Source organism: Scleropages formosus, chromosome 6, assembly GCF_900964775.1.
Source record: "Scleropages formosus chromosome 6, fSclFor1.1, whole genome shotgun sequence".
In the NCBI taxonomy this organism is placed as follows: Eukaryota; Metazoa; Chordata; class Actinopteri; order Osteoglossiformes; family Osteoglossidae; genus Scleropages; species Scleropages formosus.
This window is the reverse complement of record NC_041811.1, coordinates 4,536,734-4,558,228: the sequence shown is the minus strand read 5'-3', so window position 1 is coordinate 4,558,228 and position 21,495 is coordinate 4,536,734. Positions and strand designations below refer to the sequence as shown.

Genomic DNA, 21,495 nt, shown 5'->3' with positions numbered 1-21,495 from the left:
TCTTGGAGAGGTTCTGTAACCAGGTATGCAGGCACGGCTTCCTTTTACCCTGCCTCTCTCATTAGTGGCAGGTGTGGGTGTCAGGCGCAAGGTTGTAGGTATCAGAGAAGTTGTTAGTAATGACAACACCTCAGCATACAGGAACGTAGAACAGATGTTTACAGCAGGGCTGGCTTAGTCCAGACAATTATACATATTAGTCAATCATTTTATAGAATATTCACTGAAACCAGGGCGCTGCCAGTAAAGATGTCCTGATTTCTGCAGCTCCTGTACATTGACAACCATTGAATACAATTTAATGCTTTTGGGCAGCAAGTCACGTAATCAGTTCAGCTATTAACTTTTAATAAAAGGACCAGGATATCAGTCCCTTGTACTGTTGTAATACTCTTGCTCAAGGTATGTAGCATGAATTACACACACACACACACACACACACATTTTCAGAACCGCTTGTCCCATACGGGGTCACGGGGAACCGGAGCCTACCCGGTAACACAGGGCGTAAGGCCAGAGGGAGAGGGGACACACCCAGGACGGGACGCCAGTCCGTCGCAAGGCACCCCAAGCGGGACTCGAACCGCAGACCCACAGAAGAGCAGGACCCAGGCCAACCCACTGCGCCACCGCGCCTCCCTAGCATGAATTAATACAGTAGAATTTTCTGAGCTCTATGAAAGGGTTTGTCACTGTAAGACACTTAGTAAACAACTTGAAATCACTTCATTAAAAAGGTGGAGGATAAATATTTCAGGATCTGCTGCAGATACAGTGGCAACAGTGAAAGTTGGTTTTGAATATATTGTGAATGTTACTTATGGGTTCCAATATTTTCGCTTTTTTTACGTTGACAGACCTTTAAAAACCATGCATATCTTCAAGTTTTACAGTTTACACATCTAATTTGTTGAACCAGTTAAGGTGAAATGGCCTCACCAAAGGTCCAATACAGGCATTATCATATGGAATATTTCCAGATCATTACTCTTCCTAATGCTTAAAGTAGTGACCACAGGAAGCCCTCAATTCCAACAGATACACCCACCTGCCATTATTTGTTTTCCCAATACTGGGTTTTTCATGTATTCAAGATTATAACTTTTTGCTAAATGGTCTGGATTTTCCTTTACAACATTTTTACAACATCCAGTCCAAATCTGAGACCATATTCAAAAATTTTGATAAGTAGCTGTATGACAGACAATGTGAGACGCACTGCATTGTGGGAACAGTGCTCCTAAGCTGTAAATTGTGATACACTGTGGTCTTGCTTTTGTACTCACATGTTTGTGTTTGCATCCTGTGTTTTGCACCATTGTGGTTTAATTTAACCTACCAAGTGGTCTTGCTGGGCTCCCGTTCATCTCCTCAGCCTCTCTCAACTGAAATCCTACATGGCTTGGTACTGGGCCCCTTACTCTTCTCAATCTCTTTCCTCTGCCCTGTCACTGCCTCTCATGGATTGAACTACCCCTGCTACTCTGATGATACCCAGCTCTTCCTCTCATTTCCACCTGGAGAAATAAACATTTCAAGCACATCGCTGCCAGCCTGGATGTCTGATCACCATTTACAGCTCAGCCTCTCCAAAACAGAGATTCTTCACCTCCCAACTGGCCTGTCTTCCTGTCCTGAACCCTCTGTCAAACTGGATAACTCACTGATTTTGCCCACCTCCTTGACTGAGAGTCTGGGACTAAGGATTCACTTAAGTCTGTCTTCCTCCCAGCATATCAAAGCCACAATTCAGACCTGTAGATACATCCTGCATAACATTCGCAGGATCCATTCCAGGCTATGGTGATATCCCACCTGGACTACTGCCACTCTCTCCTGTCTGCCCTTACAGCTACTGCATCAGACCTCTACAGCTGATACAGAATGCTGCTGTACAAGTTGTGTTTGATCTGCCAAAGCTTTCCCACACGTCTCTCTACATTGGCTTCCTATAGCTGCCCGGATCAAATTCAAGACTCTGGTTATAGCCCACAAAAGCATAAATGGAACTGCTCCTAAATATCTGCAAGATCTGATCAGTTGCCAAACTGCTACACTCCTCCGCCTCTGCCTGCTTGGTGGTCATATGTACTAAAGGTCCAAAAGCAAAAGCACAAAGGTTTTTTGGTTCTGGTGCCGATGAGGTGGAATGACCTCTCTCAGTCAGAACTGCTGAATCACTGTCCACATTTAAGAAGGGTCTTAAAACTCACCTCTTCTGGACACACTTCTAGAATGACCTCTTAAATTTATGTAATGTGTAAATGTTCCTGCCAAAATCACCCATTCCACATCAAACAACATGAGGACTCATGGGGACATTGTTGAGAATATGTGCTGCTCTGCAGCTCCCCCTAGTGGTCATGCAACCTCTGCCTGGGTGCTAGGCAGGCTGTTCAATTCGGTGTTTAATAATTCAGCACCGACACACTGGCCTGGGGGCAGCAGTACCAATGCACACAGTGCACGCCCCCGATGTGCAATGTGCAGAGCAAAACAAACCCACACACACACTGAGCGACAGAACAGCCGGGGTGCAGCTTCCGCCCCCTCCATCACCCCGTCTGATTCTTTTCCTGCTGCCTTTTTCCATCCACTTTACCAGGTCTCCTGTCCTGTTAGAGACGATCCACCGCAGCAGCCTTTCGCCACAATGACTGTTAGACTACCGTGCATATTTGCCACAGCGACACTTGCAATCCTGTCGTTGTTTACTTGCTTTTATGTGTTTGTCTCACTGCAGGAGGTGAAGGACCAAGCCGGTGCTGCTGCAGCCCCCACTCGGGCCCCTCTCCTACCGAGGAAGAATGCCGGGAGCCTGTCTGCTGCGTGGGTGGCTTATCCTGGGCCTCCTGCTGTGCCTAGCAGGGGCCACGGGGTCCAGGAGGGTCTCCAAAGTCACCCGCTGTCCATCAAGCTGCTACTGCACTAAGGACAGTGCCTTCTGCATGGAGGCCAAAGCCATTCCCAGGAATTTCCCTCCAGGGATTGTCTCCCTGTAAGTGGACAGTGTCCCCCCCCATGTCTCTGTGTCTCTGTCCTACTGGATACCTCTGTATGTGTCTGTGTCCTACTGTGTACATATGTCTCTGTCCTAGTTTGCCTCTGCTTTTCTTTCTATCCTAGTGTTTTTGGAGACATGGAGATGCTCATCTGATAGATGAATACATGTAAATATAATGTATGTGTAGATTGTATTGTTGTTCCTTTATTCTCCTGCCTGTGTGTCCATGCTGTTGACCTGTCGGTGTTTCTACTCTTCACACTGTCTGTCTTATGATTTGCATGTCTGTCCATCTGTCTGTGACCATTCTCAGTCTGGCTGTGTCTTTGCATTTTATCCTGTCTACAGTGGTTTGAAAAAGTAAGTAAAACCCCAACAAACTTTTAACATTTTTACATATGTCAACACATACATGTCTGATGTTCATCTAAATGCTATAACTGCCTGTAAATGGTAGCAACTGCCTGTTATTCTCTTATGTTGACTTTTTCACATTGCTATAGTGTATTTCATTGGCACACACACAGAGTTTAGTACTCTGTCTGTAACCAGAATAAGGGTGTCACTTTAATGAGTGCCAAACTGACAACTGGTTGAATCCCAAGTCTACTGATAACTACAACATGCCAGTGACTCCTGCAATCAATGACCACAGTGCTGATGGACCAGATGACCCCAGGCGCACGTCTCTTTCTGGTCTCACCTGCAGGACCATGGTGAATGCAGCATTCAGTGAGATCTCTGAGGGAGCCTTCTCCCACTTACACCTGCTCCAGTTCCTGTGAGTCCACAACCCTTCTGTGTCTCTCTGAGAACATAGGCTTAATTCCTAAATTAATCCCAAATGGCATGCTTCTGATTCTTATTCAGATTCTAAATTCCAGGTTATACCACCCCATCAGGTGGCTCTGAGAACTGCACTACTTTTTCTGCTGGCGCTCAGTGTTTGGCTGGATGCTGTGTAGCTGACGGAGACAAAATCAAGCAGAGTGTCAGAGTGGTACCATGGAGGAGTTGATTGTCAGGGCCCTGATTTGGAGAAGATCATTGTTATGATCATGGATGGAATAAGTGGAATGTCAGGGTTGTGATTTGGAGGAGACAAGGATTGCCATTCTGAGAACACTGATAGGAACTTGACTTGGAGAAGCACATTGTAGAGGTTGTGACTTGGAGGAGAGGATGGTCATGTTGTGACTCAGATGTGGAAGAATTGCAAGGACTCTTGCAACCACCACAGTTAAAAAAAAAATGATATTAATACAACTGAGATTCAGCTAAAGCACTACACAGAATACTGCCAGGAACAGGAAGTTACAAAGTGCTTCAAGGTACCAACCCAAAGAGGACAGATATTTAATAAAGAGAGAGACCCTTGTCCACTTCATGGTTGCATCTCATGAACCATTCAGATTTAAAACAAAAGAAAAAGCACTTCAATAAAACATGAGAACTTAAAAATACAGCATCAGCCCTCACAAAAATAAGCAGAGGAGTGATTTAGGGCTGGCTAGACGAGCACCCAGGTGGATTTTGGCACCACTGCCCACAAAGATAAGGAAGGTGCAAGACTAATTATACAGAACAAGTAAGAATTCTTCAAAGGGAATTTTTTGCAAAGCTGACCAGAATTTCACCCTAGATGAAATTTTCAGAGCCTTCCACAAGGACCAGATGACAGTATTCTTACAGGCCTAGAGATGGCTTGAAACACACACACACACACATTTTCAGAACCGCTTGTCCCATACGGGGTCACGGGGAACCGGAGCCTAGCTTGAAACATGGAAGAGAATTAAAAACAATTAAACTCCTGTAAATGGCTTGAAAATGGTTTAAACAGTAATAAAATAAACTTCATTAAACATTTCAACTGTGATTCTGTGCTTTTATAGTTCAATTTATGAGAGCAGCATGTGACACAGAAAGCTGTCAGGTTCAGCCTAGCCATGATCATGTTTTCAACAAGGACATGAATGCAAACCCAAATGTTCTTTTCAAAGCATATGTGTGTATATGTGTGTCTGTCTTCTGTTGCTGTCCTCACAGGCTACTCAACTCCAACAAGTTCACCATGATTGCCAATGATGCCTTTGCAGGTCTCACACACCTGCAATACCTGTGAGTATATCCTCCCATCCTGTACCCTTCCCCCACCCCAGTAGAGCCTGCTGCCTTATTCCTGCATGAAACACACAAATACAGTTTCATTATCTAAGAAGAGTCTCAAAATGCATCTCTTTTCAGAGCCCCTTCTCTCACAATCTTCTATCTGTTCCATAAACTTACATCCCATCACAGTTTTTGTTCTAGAGGTAGTTAGATCTGTTAATTTCTAATATACCTGGATGGTTCCTCTTTCTCTCAGAAATGTTGAATCCTTTCAAACATTCAGGAAGGGTCTCAAATTGCATCTCTTTTGGAATCACTTATCTCTTGATCTCTTAACAGTTCCATAAACTTGCATCACATATATATCGCTAAGCAACTAAAACTCTTAAAAAAAATTCCAAAACTTGTCAGCATACTTTACTCTGTTCCACATACTGCTCACTGCAAAGCAAAAAAGGGAACTGGAAGGGTGTCAGAAGAAAGAATATGCTTTTTTCATAACAGTACTAAAATGATGAGTATTAAGATAAAGATTCATTACTGACTGCCAGCAGGATGGGTGAGAAAATGGGCAGTCTGCTAACTGGGACATTGCTCATGCAAGGAATAACCTGCTCTCTTTGAACTTTAAAGTGTTTCACCATGCCCCCATCCTACTCCATATAGCCAGTCCTGCGTTGCAGGAGGGTAATGTTGAATAATATTTGTGAAGAATACCAACAGTGCTGACTTCTAAAAAAAATTAAAAATGCTGACTGCAAAAAGCTTGTGGCCTCCCTGATATGCTTCCTACTGAAAATGTTGAGAAGGGGGTGCGGTGGCGCAGTGGGTTGGACCGCAGTCCTGCTCTCCGGTGGGTCTGGGGTTCGAGTCCCGCTTGGGGTGCCTTGTGATGGACTGGCGTCCCGTCCTGGGCGTGTCCCCTTCCCCCTCCGGCCTTATGCCCTGTGTTGCCGGGTAGGCTCCGGTTCCCCGTGACCCCGTACGGGACAAGCGGTTCTGAAAATGTGTGTGTGTGAAAATGTTGAATGGTTTGAGCATGCTTCTGATCTGACTGAATTAATTCTGTTTTCATGGTGACCTCAAAAGGATCAACTCAAAAAAACTGGCAATAACTGTATCTGACACTAAGCAAAACTTAATTAATGCTTTTTAGGAACTCTTTAGTAGTTACTGTACTTGGTACATACCTTTTTTTTCTTTATTAGGAGCATAACTGAACATAGTACAGCGATGTAATCAATATAATAAGAACATGAAAATACATACAAGTACATAGCACAATTTAATAGAAAAAGTTTACATTTACATTTATTCATTTAGCAGACGTTTTTGTCCAAAGCGACGTATATCTCAGCAAAAGGACAATTTATGCATTACATTAAGAGAACGAGACATGGCTGCAGACATGTGACTCCCAAGTAAAACTAGTTTGTTACCTTCCACTTGCTGCGCCGATGTTCATCATTCAAGTAAGTGCATAAAACACAGGATAGACAAATCCTGAAACCCTCCTACCATTTTTTTTTTTTTTAATATTATAAGATACACAATCACATACAATGCCAGAGTAGCGGCTGAATAAAGGCTATTATTCAGTTACAGTAAGGGTACTCATAGAGCCAAGTCATTTTACTGTTGCAATTCAGGTAAGTATTGGGTTGATCAAGGGTTTCACAGTAGGAACAGAGAGTTGGACCCAGGTCTTTTGACTGCAGGGCAACAGCTTTACCTACTGTACACCATCTTACCTGTGGCATTAACAGTGTCCTCATTAATGTTTTCTTTTAGGTTCATTGAGAACAATGACATCCAGGCACTGTCCAAGCATGCCTTCAGAGGGCTCAAAGCCCTTGCTCACCTGTAAGTGTCACATGCTTGGGACCATGCCTCTTCCCCACCATTTTTCCTTCACAGCTACTCTCCTGCATTTAGAGCCATAAACGTAATTATAAAGCAATATACAATAGCTCAATGCAATAAATGTCTCATGAACTCAACAACACAACCAGCTACTTTAGCCTTTGGATTGGGATTTAGCACAGGTTGTCTTTTGACATTCAGATCTTCTCACTGGCAGATCCCTGTCCAATAACAACCTGCAAATCCTGCCCCGGGATCTTTTCAGACACCTAGACATTCTGACTGATCTGTGAGTTCACAGTTGACCTGCCTGGTCTCATTCATTCTGCAAATTTCGGATTATTAGGTCAACTGGACTGAAAATTTTTGATCACCTTGATTTTGTTTTACCGTCACCTCTGTTGGGTCCTGACACCTGTGTTCTATGCTTGCACTCTGTTCCTTTCCATTGGCCCACAAAGAGACCTGCGGGGGAATACACTTCACTGTGACTGCAAGATAAAGTGGCTGCTGGAGTGGATGAGTGGCACTAATACATCAGTACTGCCCGTGTACTGTGCCAGTCCACCTAAGCTCCAGGGCCACCAGCTCCACGACCTCTCGGTGCAGGACTTCTATTGCATCAGTTCAGGTCGGGATTCAAGTCCAATCAAAAATAAAATCTGTCATACCCTAATCTAACCATAGTAAGGGAGCAACATGTTGCCACAGTGTTTGAGCATAATGATTAACATATGCTATGAATTCAGTAAAGTTGTCATTGGTATAACCATTCAGGTTAATTCTCTTATCCTTCTGGGTTCAAGCCTAATTAATCATGACTGGTCATGACAGTGTATTTATTAGAATTTAAATAATTGGTCTAATTTGGTTTAAATTATACTTATTTCTCAGCAAATTATTGATTACTTAGCAATCACATGACTGGGCATTCAGTGTAGTTATTACTCATCACAGAGTTGATCATCATAAACTTGTAACTCTAAGCTTATGTTTGTATTTTACTCTCTTTCTTGCTCTTTGTCTGCACATAGACTTTGTGGTGCACGAAACCTTCCAATTCCACGCAGTATCAGTGGAATCCTACAGCTTCAATGGAGATGTGTTTGTGGTCTTTGCCCAGCCTTACACAGGAATCTGCATGCTGTATGTGTGGGACCACACGGACATGGTCTTCAGGAAACACTACAACATCACCTGTGAGTCTGGTTAAGGATAAGGAGCATGAGGCTAGAAATCATGGTAGTCACTACAGCATTGCCTGTGAGCATACAAAACAAACTTAGAATGGGATTCATATTTATTGCCAACAGCTGAAAGAGATTTTAACTTCAGAATATGGGCTTGAGGTCTTTTTGTGAATCAGGCTTTTGCTTCAGAAACTTTCAAATATGTGCAACAAGTGCTGTTTGGTTTTAATTCTTTCTACATTTGAATCTGGGCTCAGTTTGTTTTATTCAGAGGAACAAACAAGCTATCCCTTTGAAGAGTTGATTGTTGTTATTAGTTGTAAAATAACATGAAAGCCTTTTTAAATCTAGAATGCCCAGGAGGAGTGGGCAGTCACTGGTACTTGGACTTCTAGAGGTTTTTTTCTTCTTTGACTTTAATTCGGGAGTTTTTTTGTTCCTTTTCTCTGTGGCAAGTAGGCATATGCATTGCTTTAATAATTACATGGATAATGTATTACTCTAGAATACACAGGCAGTCCCTGAGTTACGAAGGTCCAAATACGTATAATCCGTAGTTATGAACCACCCCTTGTGAAGCCTATTACAGTATATCCCATAAAGCCTATTATATCAAAAATTCAAGTTACATACAATCATTCATAATAACAAACGGGTGCTACTTTGTGATGCGCATCAAAACATTGCCTATCTAAAGCAGTTTGTCAGCTTGTGGGCGCATGGGCCCGAAGTAGAACAGAGACTTTGTTCTTTTCAATCGGACTGTCATGCCCACGACCTTACCTCGAACGTCTGCACCTGCCCGAAATCAGAGCAGCAGGGTACGAAAAAGCTGCACCTGCACACCCTGGTTGCAAAATCTCATTTGAGAAACCCGTCTCTCCAGTGCTCTCAAGTGAACCCATGACAACCTACTCATCTTTCCAAGTACAACGTTCTCCTCAATCCCTTGTTCCTGCTCTTGACGTTCATGGCTCCTGACACTTGCATTGCCTCCTCAACTACGACATTGGAGTCTCCTCAAGACATACATTTGTGCATTGACCAACCCATGCTTGTCTCAGACTACAAATCTCGCGTGCTCCCTTATGTATTGACAATAAAGATCTCGCAACTGGGTCCACGCCTACCTCAGTCTCCTGCCCACTCAGTATGACACTAACCACATTGTTATTAGTGTCTTGTGTGTGTTACTGTATTTGACTTTAATTTTTTTTTGTTTTTATCCTCATTACCATGTGCCATGTTCCGTGTCCGGATGAGAAAGGACGGACCCAAGTGCAAGACGAGCAGGAAGTTTATTAGGGAAATCCAAAGTCATTGTCTCAGACAGGCAAGGGTCACCGAGGGGCTAATGTCATTCAAGGGGATGATCCAGGAAGTGAAGTTGAGAGGAAGGCAAGGGGCTGGTACACAGGAGAGCCAACCAGGTAGGAGGGTACAGGGATCAGGGAGGAAGGAGCAGGGAACACAGGGTGAGGAGCGAAGGCAAGGAACGATGAACAAGAAGCAGGGAGTAGTAGAACAAGTGTCTCATGGGAAGCTTGGGCGCGAGCTGAACAAGGTTCCACGTCAGACTTGGTTTCGTCGTTGTCTTTTATGCTCCCGCCCTGACTGGTTCTCAGGTGCTGGTAGCGCTGGCTTGGCACCATGGCACCAAAGCATAAATGTGATGCAAGTGATGGTGATGCATCAAAGAAAAGGAAAACAATCACAACTGAATCTAAAGTGGAAATAATGAAGTGATTGGAAAAATGTGAAATGCCAGCGAACATTGAAAAAGCAACCATTATAGTTTCTTTAATGTTTTTTCTACCTACTCCACACACACACACACACACACACACACACACACACTCTCCTCCTCGCTCTCTCTATTGTAAATACTGTAGTTACATTTATTATTATTATATTATTATTATGTTAAAGATTTTTTTGTGTATCTAGAAGTGTTTCCTTAATGTTTTCTATGCATAGAAAGGTACACTATATACGATATAATAAGACAAACATTTGAGTTACTGACGGTAGATACGAACTGTACCTAACAGTTCCAACTACTTACAGATTCAATTTACAGAGACTTAGGAATGAAACTCATTCATAATCTGGGGACTGCCTGTAGTTAATTATCTTATCATTTGTCTTTTCCCTTTGTTCAGTGCTCTGTGTCATTGTGTGAGAAGAGCGCTCTATAAAAATAAACTGAACTGAAACTGCATTTGTTTCTTTCCTTCCATATGCACCTTAATTTGAAGCTCGCTCTGCTGTATACTGCAAGCCTTTGGTGATTGAGAAGACGGTCTACATGGTGGTGGCACAGCTTTTTGGAGGATCTCACATCTATAAGTATGTTTGAACATTTATAACATTACCAACCTCCCTCATTTGACATGTGCATGAAACGAAAAGACTTTAAACCTGAAAAAATAGGGTCAGATATTACTCATAAAGTTTCATTTGTGTGTCCATTGCAGAAATCGTCAAATCTCATGAAAATGTATTATGTCCCTTTGCCTTTCTTGGCTTGCAAACAGATTTATGTCAAATCCCGCTTTACAAATTTCCTTGTTCCCACTTCTGACCATTGCTCTTACTCTTGGAAGGTGGGAGGAGGTACCCCAGCGCTTTATGAAAATTCAGGACATTGACACTGCCCGTGTCCTTAAGCCTAATCATGTGGAGGCCTTCCATCTTGAGGACAATTGGTTCTTTGCTGTGGCTGACAGCTCCAAGGCTGGACTGACCACACTCTACCGCTGGAACAGCAATGGTTTTTACTCTTATCAGTCGCTACACCCCTGGCACCGTGATACCCATGTGGAGTTCTTGGAGGTGGATGGTATTCCTTGGCTTATCTTATCCAGCGCCTCCCAGCCCCCCGTTGTTTACCAGTGGAACCACGTGCAGAGGCAGTTTACTCTCCATGGCCACCTACTTGATGCCATTGATGTGTGGATGGTGAAGCACTTCTATGCCAACGGGGTCCTCCATCTCTGCCTCATCCGCTTCATCGGTGACTCCAGGGTGATGCGCTGGGAGGGTCAGCAGTTTGTGGAGGTGCAGGTGCTTCCTTCACGGGGCTCTAAAGTTGCACTGCCCTTTTCTGTTGAAGGCCGCCTCTACCTGGCCATGGGCAGCGACTACTCTTTCTCAAGGGTGTATTTGTGGGATGAAGCTGCTCAGCGCTTCCAACCCTTCCAAGAACTCAATGTGAGGGGTCCCAGGGCGTTCAGCCTGCTCTCTGTAGACAACAGTGACATCCTGCTAGTCGCCAGCTTCAAGGGAAACACCTTAGCCTACCAGCACCTGTTGCTGGACCTCAGTGCCAAGTAGGGGAGAATTTATTACCAGTGTTGGTGTGGTGTATGAGTATGAATGTGTACTTCATGAATGTATGTTTGCAGGCAGATAAAGGATACACTTTTGTTTTTGCATTGATCTCAGATCACAGAAAGATGATTCTCTTGTTGCACAGAATGAGTTCAGCAGTTGTTCACTCAGGTCAGCCAGTCCTGGCCTGTGGCTGTATAAGTCTTACCCACAGATAGCGACAAACTGTTGCAGGTTGCTACAATAATTACATGTGCTTGCAGCTCCTCTAGGTGGTGCTACTCCTACAGCGTAAAGCTGCCTGGTCTGAGATGTCTACCATGGGGAACCCCTGTATAAGAAATGCAAGACTTCTAACTGCATGATAAGAAATGTGTTATGTAATTTGTTCATGTCATGTACAGCATCATTTAACTAAAGCAAATAGCTTGAATCTATTAAAATATAATTTGACAAATTGCAGTCATTTCAACTAATTTCCTTTTGATTGATAAGTTGTTAAAAAAAAAAGACCAGCACTTTTTTTGCTTGATGAATGTTTTGAGTCACATTATGGAATTATATGTGTTTAACCTTAATTGCCGGTATGCTTTTACAGCATCAGCTGTACCCTTACCTGAACTTAACTAAAAATGCATCATGAGCCATGTACAAGGCCCTGTGGAACCCATCAAAGAGTTTTCTGTATTTCCTGCTCTGGTTTCTTTTCCTTAATGTCCTTGAGATGTAAAGTGAAATAAATACTGTGGGAAGGTTTGTAAATTAAAATACTGCTTATATCAACAGAACACTCTGTTTATATACATTTTGCTATGTAGGAAGTTTTGATTTGCTTCTGTTTGTTAGTGTGGGGGGGGCTTTGCCAGGTCCTGCTCTCCAGTAGGTCTGGGGTTCAAGTCCTGCGTAGGGTGCCTTGCGACAGATTGGCATCCTGTCCAGGGTGTTCCCCCCCCCCCTCCCCTCCAGCCTGGCACCCTGGGTTGATGGGTTAGGCTCCAGTTTGCCATGACCCCACTCGGGACAAGCGGTTTCAGCCTGTCTGTGTGTGTGTGTGTGTGTGTGTGTGTGTGTGTGTGTGTGTGTGTGTGTGTGTGTGTGTGTGTGTGTGTGGAGTGAGTTAGGAGGTTAACCTTAACCCTAACCCTAGGCAAATTCTCAGAAGACAATGATAACTAAGCATGAAATTCTATTATTCTCTTTGAATGGGACCAATCAAATTAAAATTTATTTCTGCATTCCATTATGTTCTCATTTGGTATATAAAGTTTTATGAAAGTTCTGCAGTGTGTACCAACAATATCTTTGATGGTGTTAACACATGCCAACTTTATCATATTTCACAGTTATAGTAGATAGTTCAGTGCAAATAGTTTTTTCAAAAGTTTAAATGTCCAAGATGCCCAATTAATAAAAATGGGAAGATTTTAAGTGACAAAGAGAAAGGTTCACAACCATCGACCCAACCTGTGTTAAAGAGCTGAAGCGGGACAGCTGGTAGTGTAGTGGTTAGAGCTACTGCTGTTGGACCCAAAGGTTGCAGGTTTCATCCCCACCTCTGGTTGTAGTAGTTTTGAGCAAGGTACGTACCCTAAAACAGCTCCAGTAAAAATACCCAGCTGTATAAATAGGTAAGTAATTTTATGCTTGTAACTGTAATAATTGTAAGCTTAATATTGTAAGTTGCTTTGGAAAAAAGCATCAGCTAAATGAAAAAAAATAAAGTGATGGATCTAAATGCAGTTTATTATAGAAGATCCTGAGCTCTGAAAGAAGGGGGGGGGGGGGGGGGGGGGCAGGCAGGACTTTCTGAGAATGTGAGTTGAAAAAAATAACAACATACACAATGTTGCAATGCAGAAGCAGAAATGGCAGACTGCTCTTGGACCAAGCGAAAGAAAAATCCTTTGGAAGACAGATTATTAGTCTATTAATCAGTCACAGGTGTGCTTCTTTAGTCCAGAAATGAGATGACAGTGACCTCTTGTGGGTAACAGTAGCAAAACAGGGCAGAAATGTGACACCCTATCTACATGAACGGCCATGAAGCTGATGTTCTGTCTGGACAGTCCGTGTCAGAAGTCTTCAACTACTAAAGAATCCCAGATATCATGAGAAGTGACTAAGATCCACTCCTGGTGCTGTAACCATCCCAGTCCACGAGGCATAACACTGAACACGCTTGTGTTTGAAGTATAGAACACAGAGGTCAGGTAGACAGGAGAGATTATTACTTGGTGGAGCAGAGACTGATCTGATGTTTCAGCTACCTAGTCACACTCTGATCCAGATGCAAAAGGATAGACAGAAAACACCAATGAATTGCTTTGATTTTTTTCTGACACCAAATGGCTTTTGGCAGTGCATAGATGACAGGATGTAATCCCTTTATGCCCATGCATAAAAGGCCATCAAAGTGTTTCAGAAATAAATTCAATGGTTTTTAACCAAAGAATATGGAAAGGGAATGCGATGAAGGTAATAGGTAATGTTGGTTAGGTCCTTTGAAATAGAAAGGTCCTGAGTTTAGATACATTCTAACTGTATTTCAACCTTTTAATGACAGAGCTATTAATATAATCATTAGTTCTAGGTGTGATTGTCTCATAAATGGTGTAACACGATATTGAAAGTTTAGGTTGGAATAAAGAGTATGCTGTCTTTTCGATATCATACGCAAATATCAGATAAAGCTGCAGATACCAGATAAAGACAAAGATACCAGATAAAGGTGCAGTTAGAAAAAAAATGAAATAAGAAGCTCAAGCACACCTCGAAGATTCATGCATTCAGAACCTCATCTAGAGCAACGGCAGCACTTCGCATCATTCTGAATTCTTCACCAGTGTCTTTCCTCCTGTTCGGTTCCTCGACTCTTTGCTCTTGTTTCCTTAGTTCTGATTTCTGCTAACCACTCTGTATGACATTTGCTGATTGACTGACTTGTGCCTGCCCCTGATGATTCTCTTGCCTACCCCAGCTGAACAAACAAGTTGAGTCCTCAGCTGGATCCCGGAGTTCAAAGAGGACAGTGTCTCAAGATAGTTGTTATTGGTCCCTTCGGGCAGGAACTCTGCCTCACCGCTATTTCCTTTTCTCTTTCTCCATCCGTTGTCACCTTTTGCCGCAACTTAAAATCTCTCTCATCTTCCTGCTTTGCCTCTGCTACTCTGTCTGCTCTCCCTTCTGCTGCACAATTCTTAGATTTATCAACAGATGATGCCACTAACATTTTCCTCTCTGCCCCATCTTCCTCTCTTGACTCTCTCTGTCCACTGTCTTTCAACCCAGCACACCCCATGGCTGTCTGATATATCACATGCTAACAGGACCAAACTGCAGGCTGCAAAGAGAAGCTGGCAGGAATCCAAAACTCCATCAGACCTGGATGCCTACCAAGTCAGTCTTAGCTACTTTTCACTCTGCTGTCTCTTCAGTTAAAACCTCCTTCTACCACAACAAAATACTGTCTGCATCTAAAAAAACTACACAGACTTGTTGCCACCGTCTCATCCCTTCTGTGTCCTCTACCACCTCCTCCTCCCTCTTTGCTGATGACTTTGCTTTGTTTTTCAGAGACAAAGTCAAAGCAATCACTGATAAGTTCTCAGCATCACCCAGCCTTGTTCATGCTGGACCTCCATGTGATGCTATCCTCTCCAAATTCAAGCCATTCTCTGAATCTGAAATCTCTGACCTCCTGATATCGCGCAAAGCCACCACCTGCTCACTTGATCCTATATCATCGTCACTCCTACAGAACATTTCCCTGCAACTCTCCACTTTCATCTCTAAGGTCATCAACTCCTCACTCTCCTCTGGCTGTTTCCTAGCTGCCTTCAAAACCCCTCTCATTTCACTTCTGTTAAAGAAACCCTCCCTGGATCCCAATCTGGTCCAAAACTACAGACCGGTCTCCCTCCTCTCCTTCCTGCCTAAAACTTTTGAGCAGGCAGCCTGTGAGCAACTGTCTGATTTCCTCACCTGGAACCATCCCCTTGACGATTATCAATCTGGTTTCAAAGTTGGTCACTCTACTGAGACGGCTCTACTGGCAGTGTCTGTTGCTCTCAAGCCGTTAGAGCCACCTCCCTCTCCTTGGTCCTCATCCTCCTCGATCTGTCTGCAGCATTTGACACAGTGAACTACCGGACTCTACTCTCGTCTCTCAGTCAGCTTGGGATCAAAGGAGTGGCACCAAGATGGTTTGAGTCCTACCTATCTGACAGATTCTATCAAGTAGTCTGGCGGAGCTCTCGTTCTCTGCCTCTGTCAACTGGTGTCCCACAGGGAGGTACTGGGTCCTCTTCTCTTCTCGATCTACACCTCCTCCCTCGGTTCAGTCATAGGCTCCTATGGATTCCAATACCACTGCTATACTAATGATACCCAGATCTACCTCTCCTTTCCTCCTGGTGCGTCAGACATCTCTGCACTCATTGCTGCCTGCCTGTTGGACATCTCTTCATGGATGTCTGATCACCACCTCCAACTCAACCTCTCCAAAACAGAGAATCTTTACCTCCCAGTTGGTCTGTCCTTCTGTCTAGATCAAAGTGGAAAACACATTCATTTCGCTAATCTTGTTATTCATGGAACTCAAGGAGGACAAAAAAAAATGATGTGGCTACGTGGGATGAAAACTTCCAAAAAAGAACCTTGGAAATGTAGGTAGTTTGCGACTTCCAGGATGGGGTCCCAAAGACTCACTGAGTAAATGGCTAGAAATATTTCAGGATATGGCAATGAATCGACAGCAGTGGTGCTTGTCTCGTCATTACCTTTCAGGGCAGGTTGCTTGACTATGACTGTACGCATTCACCCTTGTTTGTTGACCAGATGGCACACCTTTTGTGATACATGTTTAAAGCCCCACCCGTACCTATTTCTAATCAATTTGTGATTGCACTCACTTATGGAAGGTGTGTGTCACGTCCCACGGGGTCACTGCCCCTCCTGGTCAGAGGCGGCGCCACTCAGTGCCGCTAGGTAATGCTCACATATCACCTCACAGTCTCATAGGACACGGAGGTATAAAAGGAGCCAGCGGAGCAGAACTACTTGCGGATTCTTAATCAGCGGTTCTATTGTGCTCTCTTGGTTATTCGTAGTCTCTTGTTCCCTCAGTCTGTTTCCTAGGTGTTCATGTTCCAGTCCCGAGTGCCTGTCCCGTCAGTTCCTGCCTCTTGTTCTTCAGTCCTGGTCCAGTGTTCCAGTCCGGTATTTTGTCACGTCTCGGGGTTGCGGTCATACTCACAGAGTAGCGTTTCACTGTTCACCATAGTTCAAACACCGTGTGTGTTTCCTGGTCTCGTGTTTCCCGTTTCACTTCCACCGAGTGTCTTACAGCACGTACAGTGCACTTTTAACATCACACTGCACGTGAGGTCATTTTACATTTCGTCTGTGTTTGGACGTAATAGCAACGCAGCGTCCGTGTCGGACTCCACAGTGTGGCAGTAAGCAGAGGTTTTTTTTAATGCCTTTGTAATGCTGATGATTTACCAACCTTGTTGGCTAAGAGTCTGGGAGTAACGATTGACACGTCTGTCTTTCTCTCAGCACATCAAAGCCTACAACCTGGTCCTGCAGATACACCCTGCATAATATTCGTAGGATCCGTCCCTACCTCACTACTGACTCTGCCCAACTACTTGTCCAGGCCATGGTGACTTCCCGTCTGGACTACTGCAGCTCTCTCCTGTGTGGCCTTCTTGCTACTTCCATCAAACCTCTGCAGCTATTACAGAATGCTGCTGCACAAGTTGTGTTTGATTTGCCAAAGTGTTCCCACGTATCTCCTCTACTCATTCCTCTGCACTGGCTTCCTATAGCTGCCCAAATCAAATTCAAGACCCTAGTTATTGTCTACAAATGCATCAATATAATTGCTCCCAGCTATTTACCGGACTTGAACAACCACTACACCCCAGCCAGACCCCTTCGCTCATCTACTTCTGCTCGCTTGGTGGTCCCACACACAAAAGGTAAAGTACGGAGGTTCTCAGATCTGGTGGGATGACCTCCCTCTCTCACTCAGAACTGCCTGGAACTTGGTCCACATTTAAGAAGGGTCAGAAAACTAATTTCTTCTGGATTCACTTCGCCCATGATCTCTCAAACTCATTTATGGTGTAAATGTTCATGCACAATAACTTTATATTCATGTCCAGATAAGCCTTTACACAGCCATTACTCCTGTATTGTACATAAATGTTTGTGTACCTTTAAAAAAATAAATTTTGTAGGAAGGTGGTCAGACATAATAGTCTTATGGCTCCTGGCATGTGATAGAGTAGGGTGGCAGTGAGGAGCTCTGCTGATACATTACATTAATATGGTCATCTGAACCTTCAAAAGTTAATTAAGTAGGAACTAAGTGTAATATAACTACCTTAAGGCTTAATATCAACATTCTGATATGAAGAAAAATTTACGGAAGGGGAACATGAAACAAATTCAAAAAACGCTAACTCCTTTCGCAGTCGGCAGTTCAAAGATGGCGCATAACATGGCGGAGACCTCTCAGGATACCACACCGGAGAATACACTCTCTCTTCGGACTTTAAGAGAGGAATTACAGGTAGCTATGGAAGCGATGCTGGCGCAATTAAAAGCCGAAATGGCGACATCGTTTGTTGATATTACAGCAAACATCTCTGCTCTGTGTGAGAAAATGAAAGCAGACATTCGTGCTATACGTGATGAACTAGCACATCTTCGCTCGGCACACACAGAGATAGTTAGTAATGTCGAAGAAATGGGAAACACAGTCAGTGAAACGATAGATAGAGTGATGGCGCTGGAACAAGCACAACAATTGATCGCTAAAGAATGTAAGATAAATGGCTGGATCTAGAAAACAGAAGCTGGAGACAAAACCTGCATCTTGTAGGTATCAAAGAGGGAGTTGAAGGTGGAAACATGATCAGATTCCTTCCCTGAGGTGCTTGGTGCTGAGCACTTCGACTCTCTGGTGATAATAGACAGTGCATCGCACTCTAGCTCCGAGGCCGACCGGGGACAGGAGACCCCGTACTATACTTGTTCACCTGCATTACTACGCGGACAAACTCAAGATACTGGATCTCGGAAAAGTGAGAGGCAAACTCACATACAGAGGGGTCCAGGTACATATTTTCCCTGACATCACCCCAGAAGTCAGCAAGATGCGCGTGGCTTTTATCCAGTGAAAAGGAAACTCCGCGATGCCAATGTCACTTACAGCCTATTCTACCCAGCCAGACTTACCATCACTGTGGACGGCATTAGGCACTCATTTGATTCTCCGCGAGCGGCCGAAGAATTCTTCAACCAGAGCTTTACTAAAACGAGCTGAATTCCATGCAAGTAACATGAATGTCACTCATATTTATAGTCTGATACATTTGGGTATATTTTGATAAAAAGTATTTGTTGATGTAAGGTATTATTACGTATCGAGAACTGAACAAATACAAGTGAACATTACTAAACTGCAGGAACTCAGGTTTATGATTATGTTAAACTGACATGGATGAAAAATATTATTTTTAGTTTCCTTTGTGGTTATTTGCTCTTGCTTTATGGCTAAATTTAATGGCTGATTGAGGTTCAGATGTATAAAATTGATAAATATCAAAGAAGAGCGGAGAGAATTTTATTTGGCTGTTGTTTAGTTTCCTCTCTCTCCTTAAGCTCTAGTGTATTTTTTGGTAAACACGTTATTCCCCTGCTACTTGTTTGGGAGGTGGCAGGGGGTAGGGTGGGTAAATGTTAAAGCGTTTAGAGTTCTTATAGGGTTGAATGTTATTGTATGTGTATGTATTTATCAGATTTTTTTTCTTTTCTTTTTTACTTCTCTTTTGGGAGGACACAAGGATATTCATTCATTTATTTTACCCTCTACCATTATAGAATGTTGTTAGAAACATGAGGGGATCAGTGTCACGTCCCCCGCAGCTGGCACATCGGCGACACCTGCCGTTTCCTAATGGGAACGGCAATAAAGAGGGAAACCGAGGAAGCCCAGATGCGCAACCTTGTTTTGCCTCCTTGTTTCCCTTCGAGCCGTGCTTCAGCAAACCTACTCCGACATCAACCTTTTGCCTGTGTATTCCCAACCATGTCCTTTGCTTAGCCCTTTGTACTACGTTTGCTGATTGCCTGACCCACGCCTGTCCCTCGACTTTGCTTTTTGCATTCTGATTTGGCTTCATTAAACTTCGGTGTATGACAACTCTGCACTTGAGTCTGTCCTTGCTATGCGCAACCATGACAGAAGGTTCCGCCTCCTCCTACCAGGACTCAGTGGAGTATGCGCAACTGCGTACGACGCTCATCACGCAAGGCGACATTTTAGGAGCGCAAGACCAGTCACTGCAGCGCCTACAAGAAAAGATCGAAGGATTGATCCAGGTTCTCCTGGCAAGAAATACTCGAAAACCCGCCTCCCAGACGGCACCCGCGACTCCTGCTGAGCCTGTCCCGCCCGCACCACCCGAGGCATCCGGTAAAGTCGCAAGGATGGCGACCCCAGAGAGGTATGATGGTTCGCCCGATCATTGTCAGGACTTTCTGATGCAGTGCAAGTTGGTTTTTGAGTGTTCTCCTCGCATGTATCAGATGGACGCAGTTAAAATCGCTTTGGTCCTGTCCTTGTTGACCGATCCAGCCTGGGCGTGGGCAGCCGCTGGGTGGCGCACTCGCCTAAGGACTACCTATGGTGCTATTCGCGAGAAGTTCGAAGCGGTTTTTGACCACCCGCATGCGGGGCGCGCGGCAGACAATTGTCTCATGCGTCTCACCCAGGGAAATCGAAGCGTGGCTGAGTACGCTCTTGAGTTCAGACCCCTCATGGCCAAGAGCAGATGGAACTCTCCTGCCCTCCTCACCTGTTTCTGCAACGGGCTGAACCCCCGGATCCAGGACAAGCTCACGTACAGGGGTGAGGATGGGTACTTCGACCGGTTTGTAGAGACCGCCATCGCCATTGACAACCTTGGCAAGAGTCGACAACCCCAGGGAGACCAGATCCTCCCCCCCGGGGGCCGGCCCAGAGGAGGACCGGCTCAGGAGAGAAGAAAGGAGACGGCGCCTGGTGGGGAAACTGTGTCTCTGTTGCGGGTCCCAGGAGCATCTCTGTGCCGCATGCCCTGTGCGACCACCTCAAGGGACCTCCACAGACACGAAGGCGAGTCCAGGGGGTACCGGGGACAGTTGCGGTTGCCAGTGAGTATTTCCTGGGGGGCAAGCTGGGTGCAGGCAAGTGCCCTCATAGATTCCGGAGCAGCGGGCTGTTTTATGGATGTGGGCTTTGCCAAAGTGTACCATGTCCCTCTTAAAACCTGTGAAGTCACCCTGAGCGTGAGAGCCCTGGATGGTCAACCCTTGGGAACTGGGGTGGTTGATACCCGGACTGTACCTCTCCTGCTCGAAACAGGAGCTTGTCACCACGAGAGACTCACCTTCTTTCTGCTCCGAGCTCCAGACACCCCAATCATTTTAGGTTACCCCTGGTTGGCACGTCATGAGCCAGTCTTCAAATGGAGTACCAATGAGCTGGTTTCTTGGGGAGGGTCCTGTCACTCGTCTTGCCTCACCCTTCCTTGTCGGGCCACGTCGGTGGAAGGGGTAGAGGGCCTCCCCCCCACCGGTCATACCCCTGGTCTACGAGAGGTCTTCAGTAAGGTCTGCGCCGCCGAACTGCCTCCTCACCGGTCCTGGGACTGTGCCATCGACCTCTTACCAGGTACCACACCACCTCGGGGTCGGGTGTATCCCCTGTCATTGCCAGAACAACGGGCCATGCAGGAGTACATCAGGGAGGCCCTCGAAGCTGGTGTGATCCAGCCGTCCACGTCACCGGCGGTGGCAGGGTTCTTCTTTTTCGGTAAGAAGGACGGGGGACTGAGGCCATGCATAGATTACCGGGGGTTGAACGCCATAACCATCAAATACCCACACCCTTTACAGTTGATCACCTCGGCCCTGGAAGGTATTCATGGGTCGACCTGG

General features: G+C 44.8%; 1 protein-coding gene across 3 annotated transcripts; it reads left to right on the top strand.

The window, feature by feature from the left end:
• Nucleotides 1-2,420: 2,420 nt before the first annotated feature.
• Nucleotides 2,421-12,405, top strand: LOC108923600 (leucine-rich repeat LGI family member 3-like). Of its 3 annotated transcripts, XM_018734451.2 has the most exons (10): nt 2,421-2,605; nt 2,744-2,998; nt 3,660-3,785; nt 5,054-5,125; nt 6,908-6,979; nt 7,197-7,268; nt 7,441-7,610; nt 8,014-8,178; nt 10,428-10,518; nt 10,776-12,405. In XM_018734451.2, exons 2-10 carry the CDS (start codon nt 2,808-2,810, stop codon nt 11,503-11,505), a joined length of 1,689 nt encoding a protein of 562 aa, XP_018589967.1. In that variant the 5' UTR covers nt 2,421-2,605; nt 2,744-2,807; the 3' UTR covers nt 11,506-12,405. The 3 variants fall into 3 exon arrangements, with proteins under 3 accessions (XP_018589967.1, XP_018589968.1, XP_018589969.1); XM_018734452.2 differs by having other exon boundaries at nt 2,421-2,998; nt 3,714-3,785; nt 10,776-12,403; XM_018734453.2 differs by lacking the exon at nt 2,421-2,605 and having other exon boundaries at nt 2,723-2,998; nt 3,714-3,785; nt 7,181-7,268.
• Nucleotides 12,406-21,495: the final 9,090 nt, after the last annotated feature.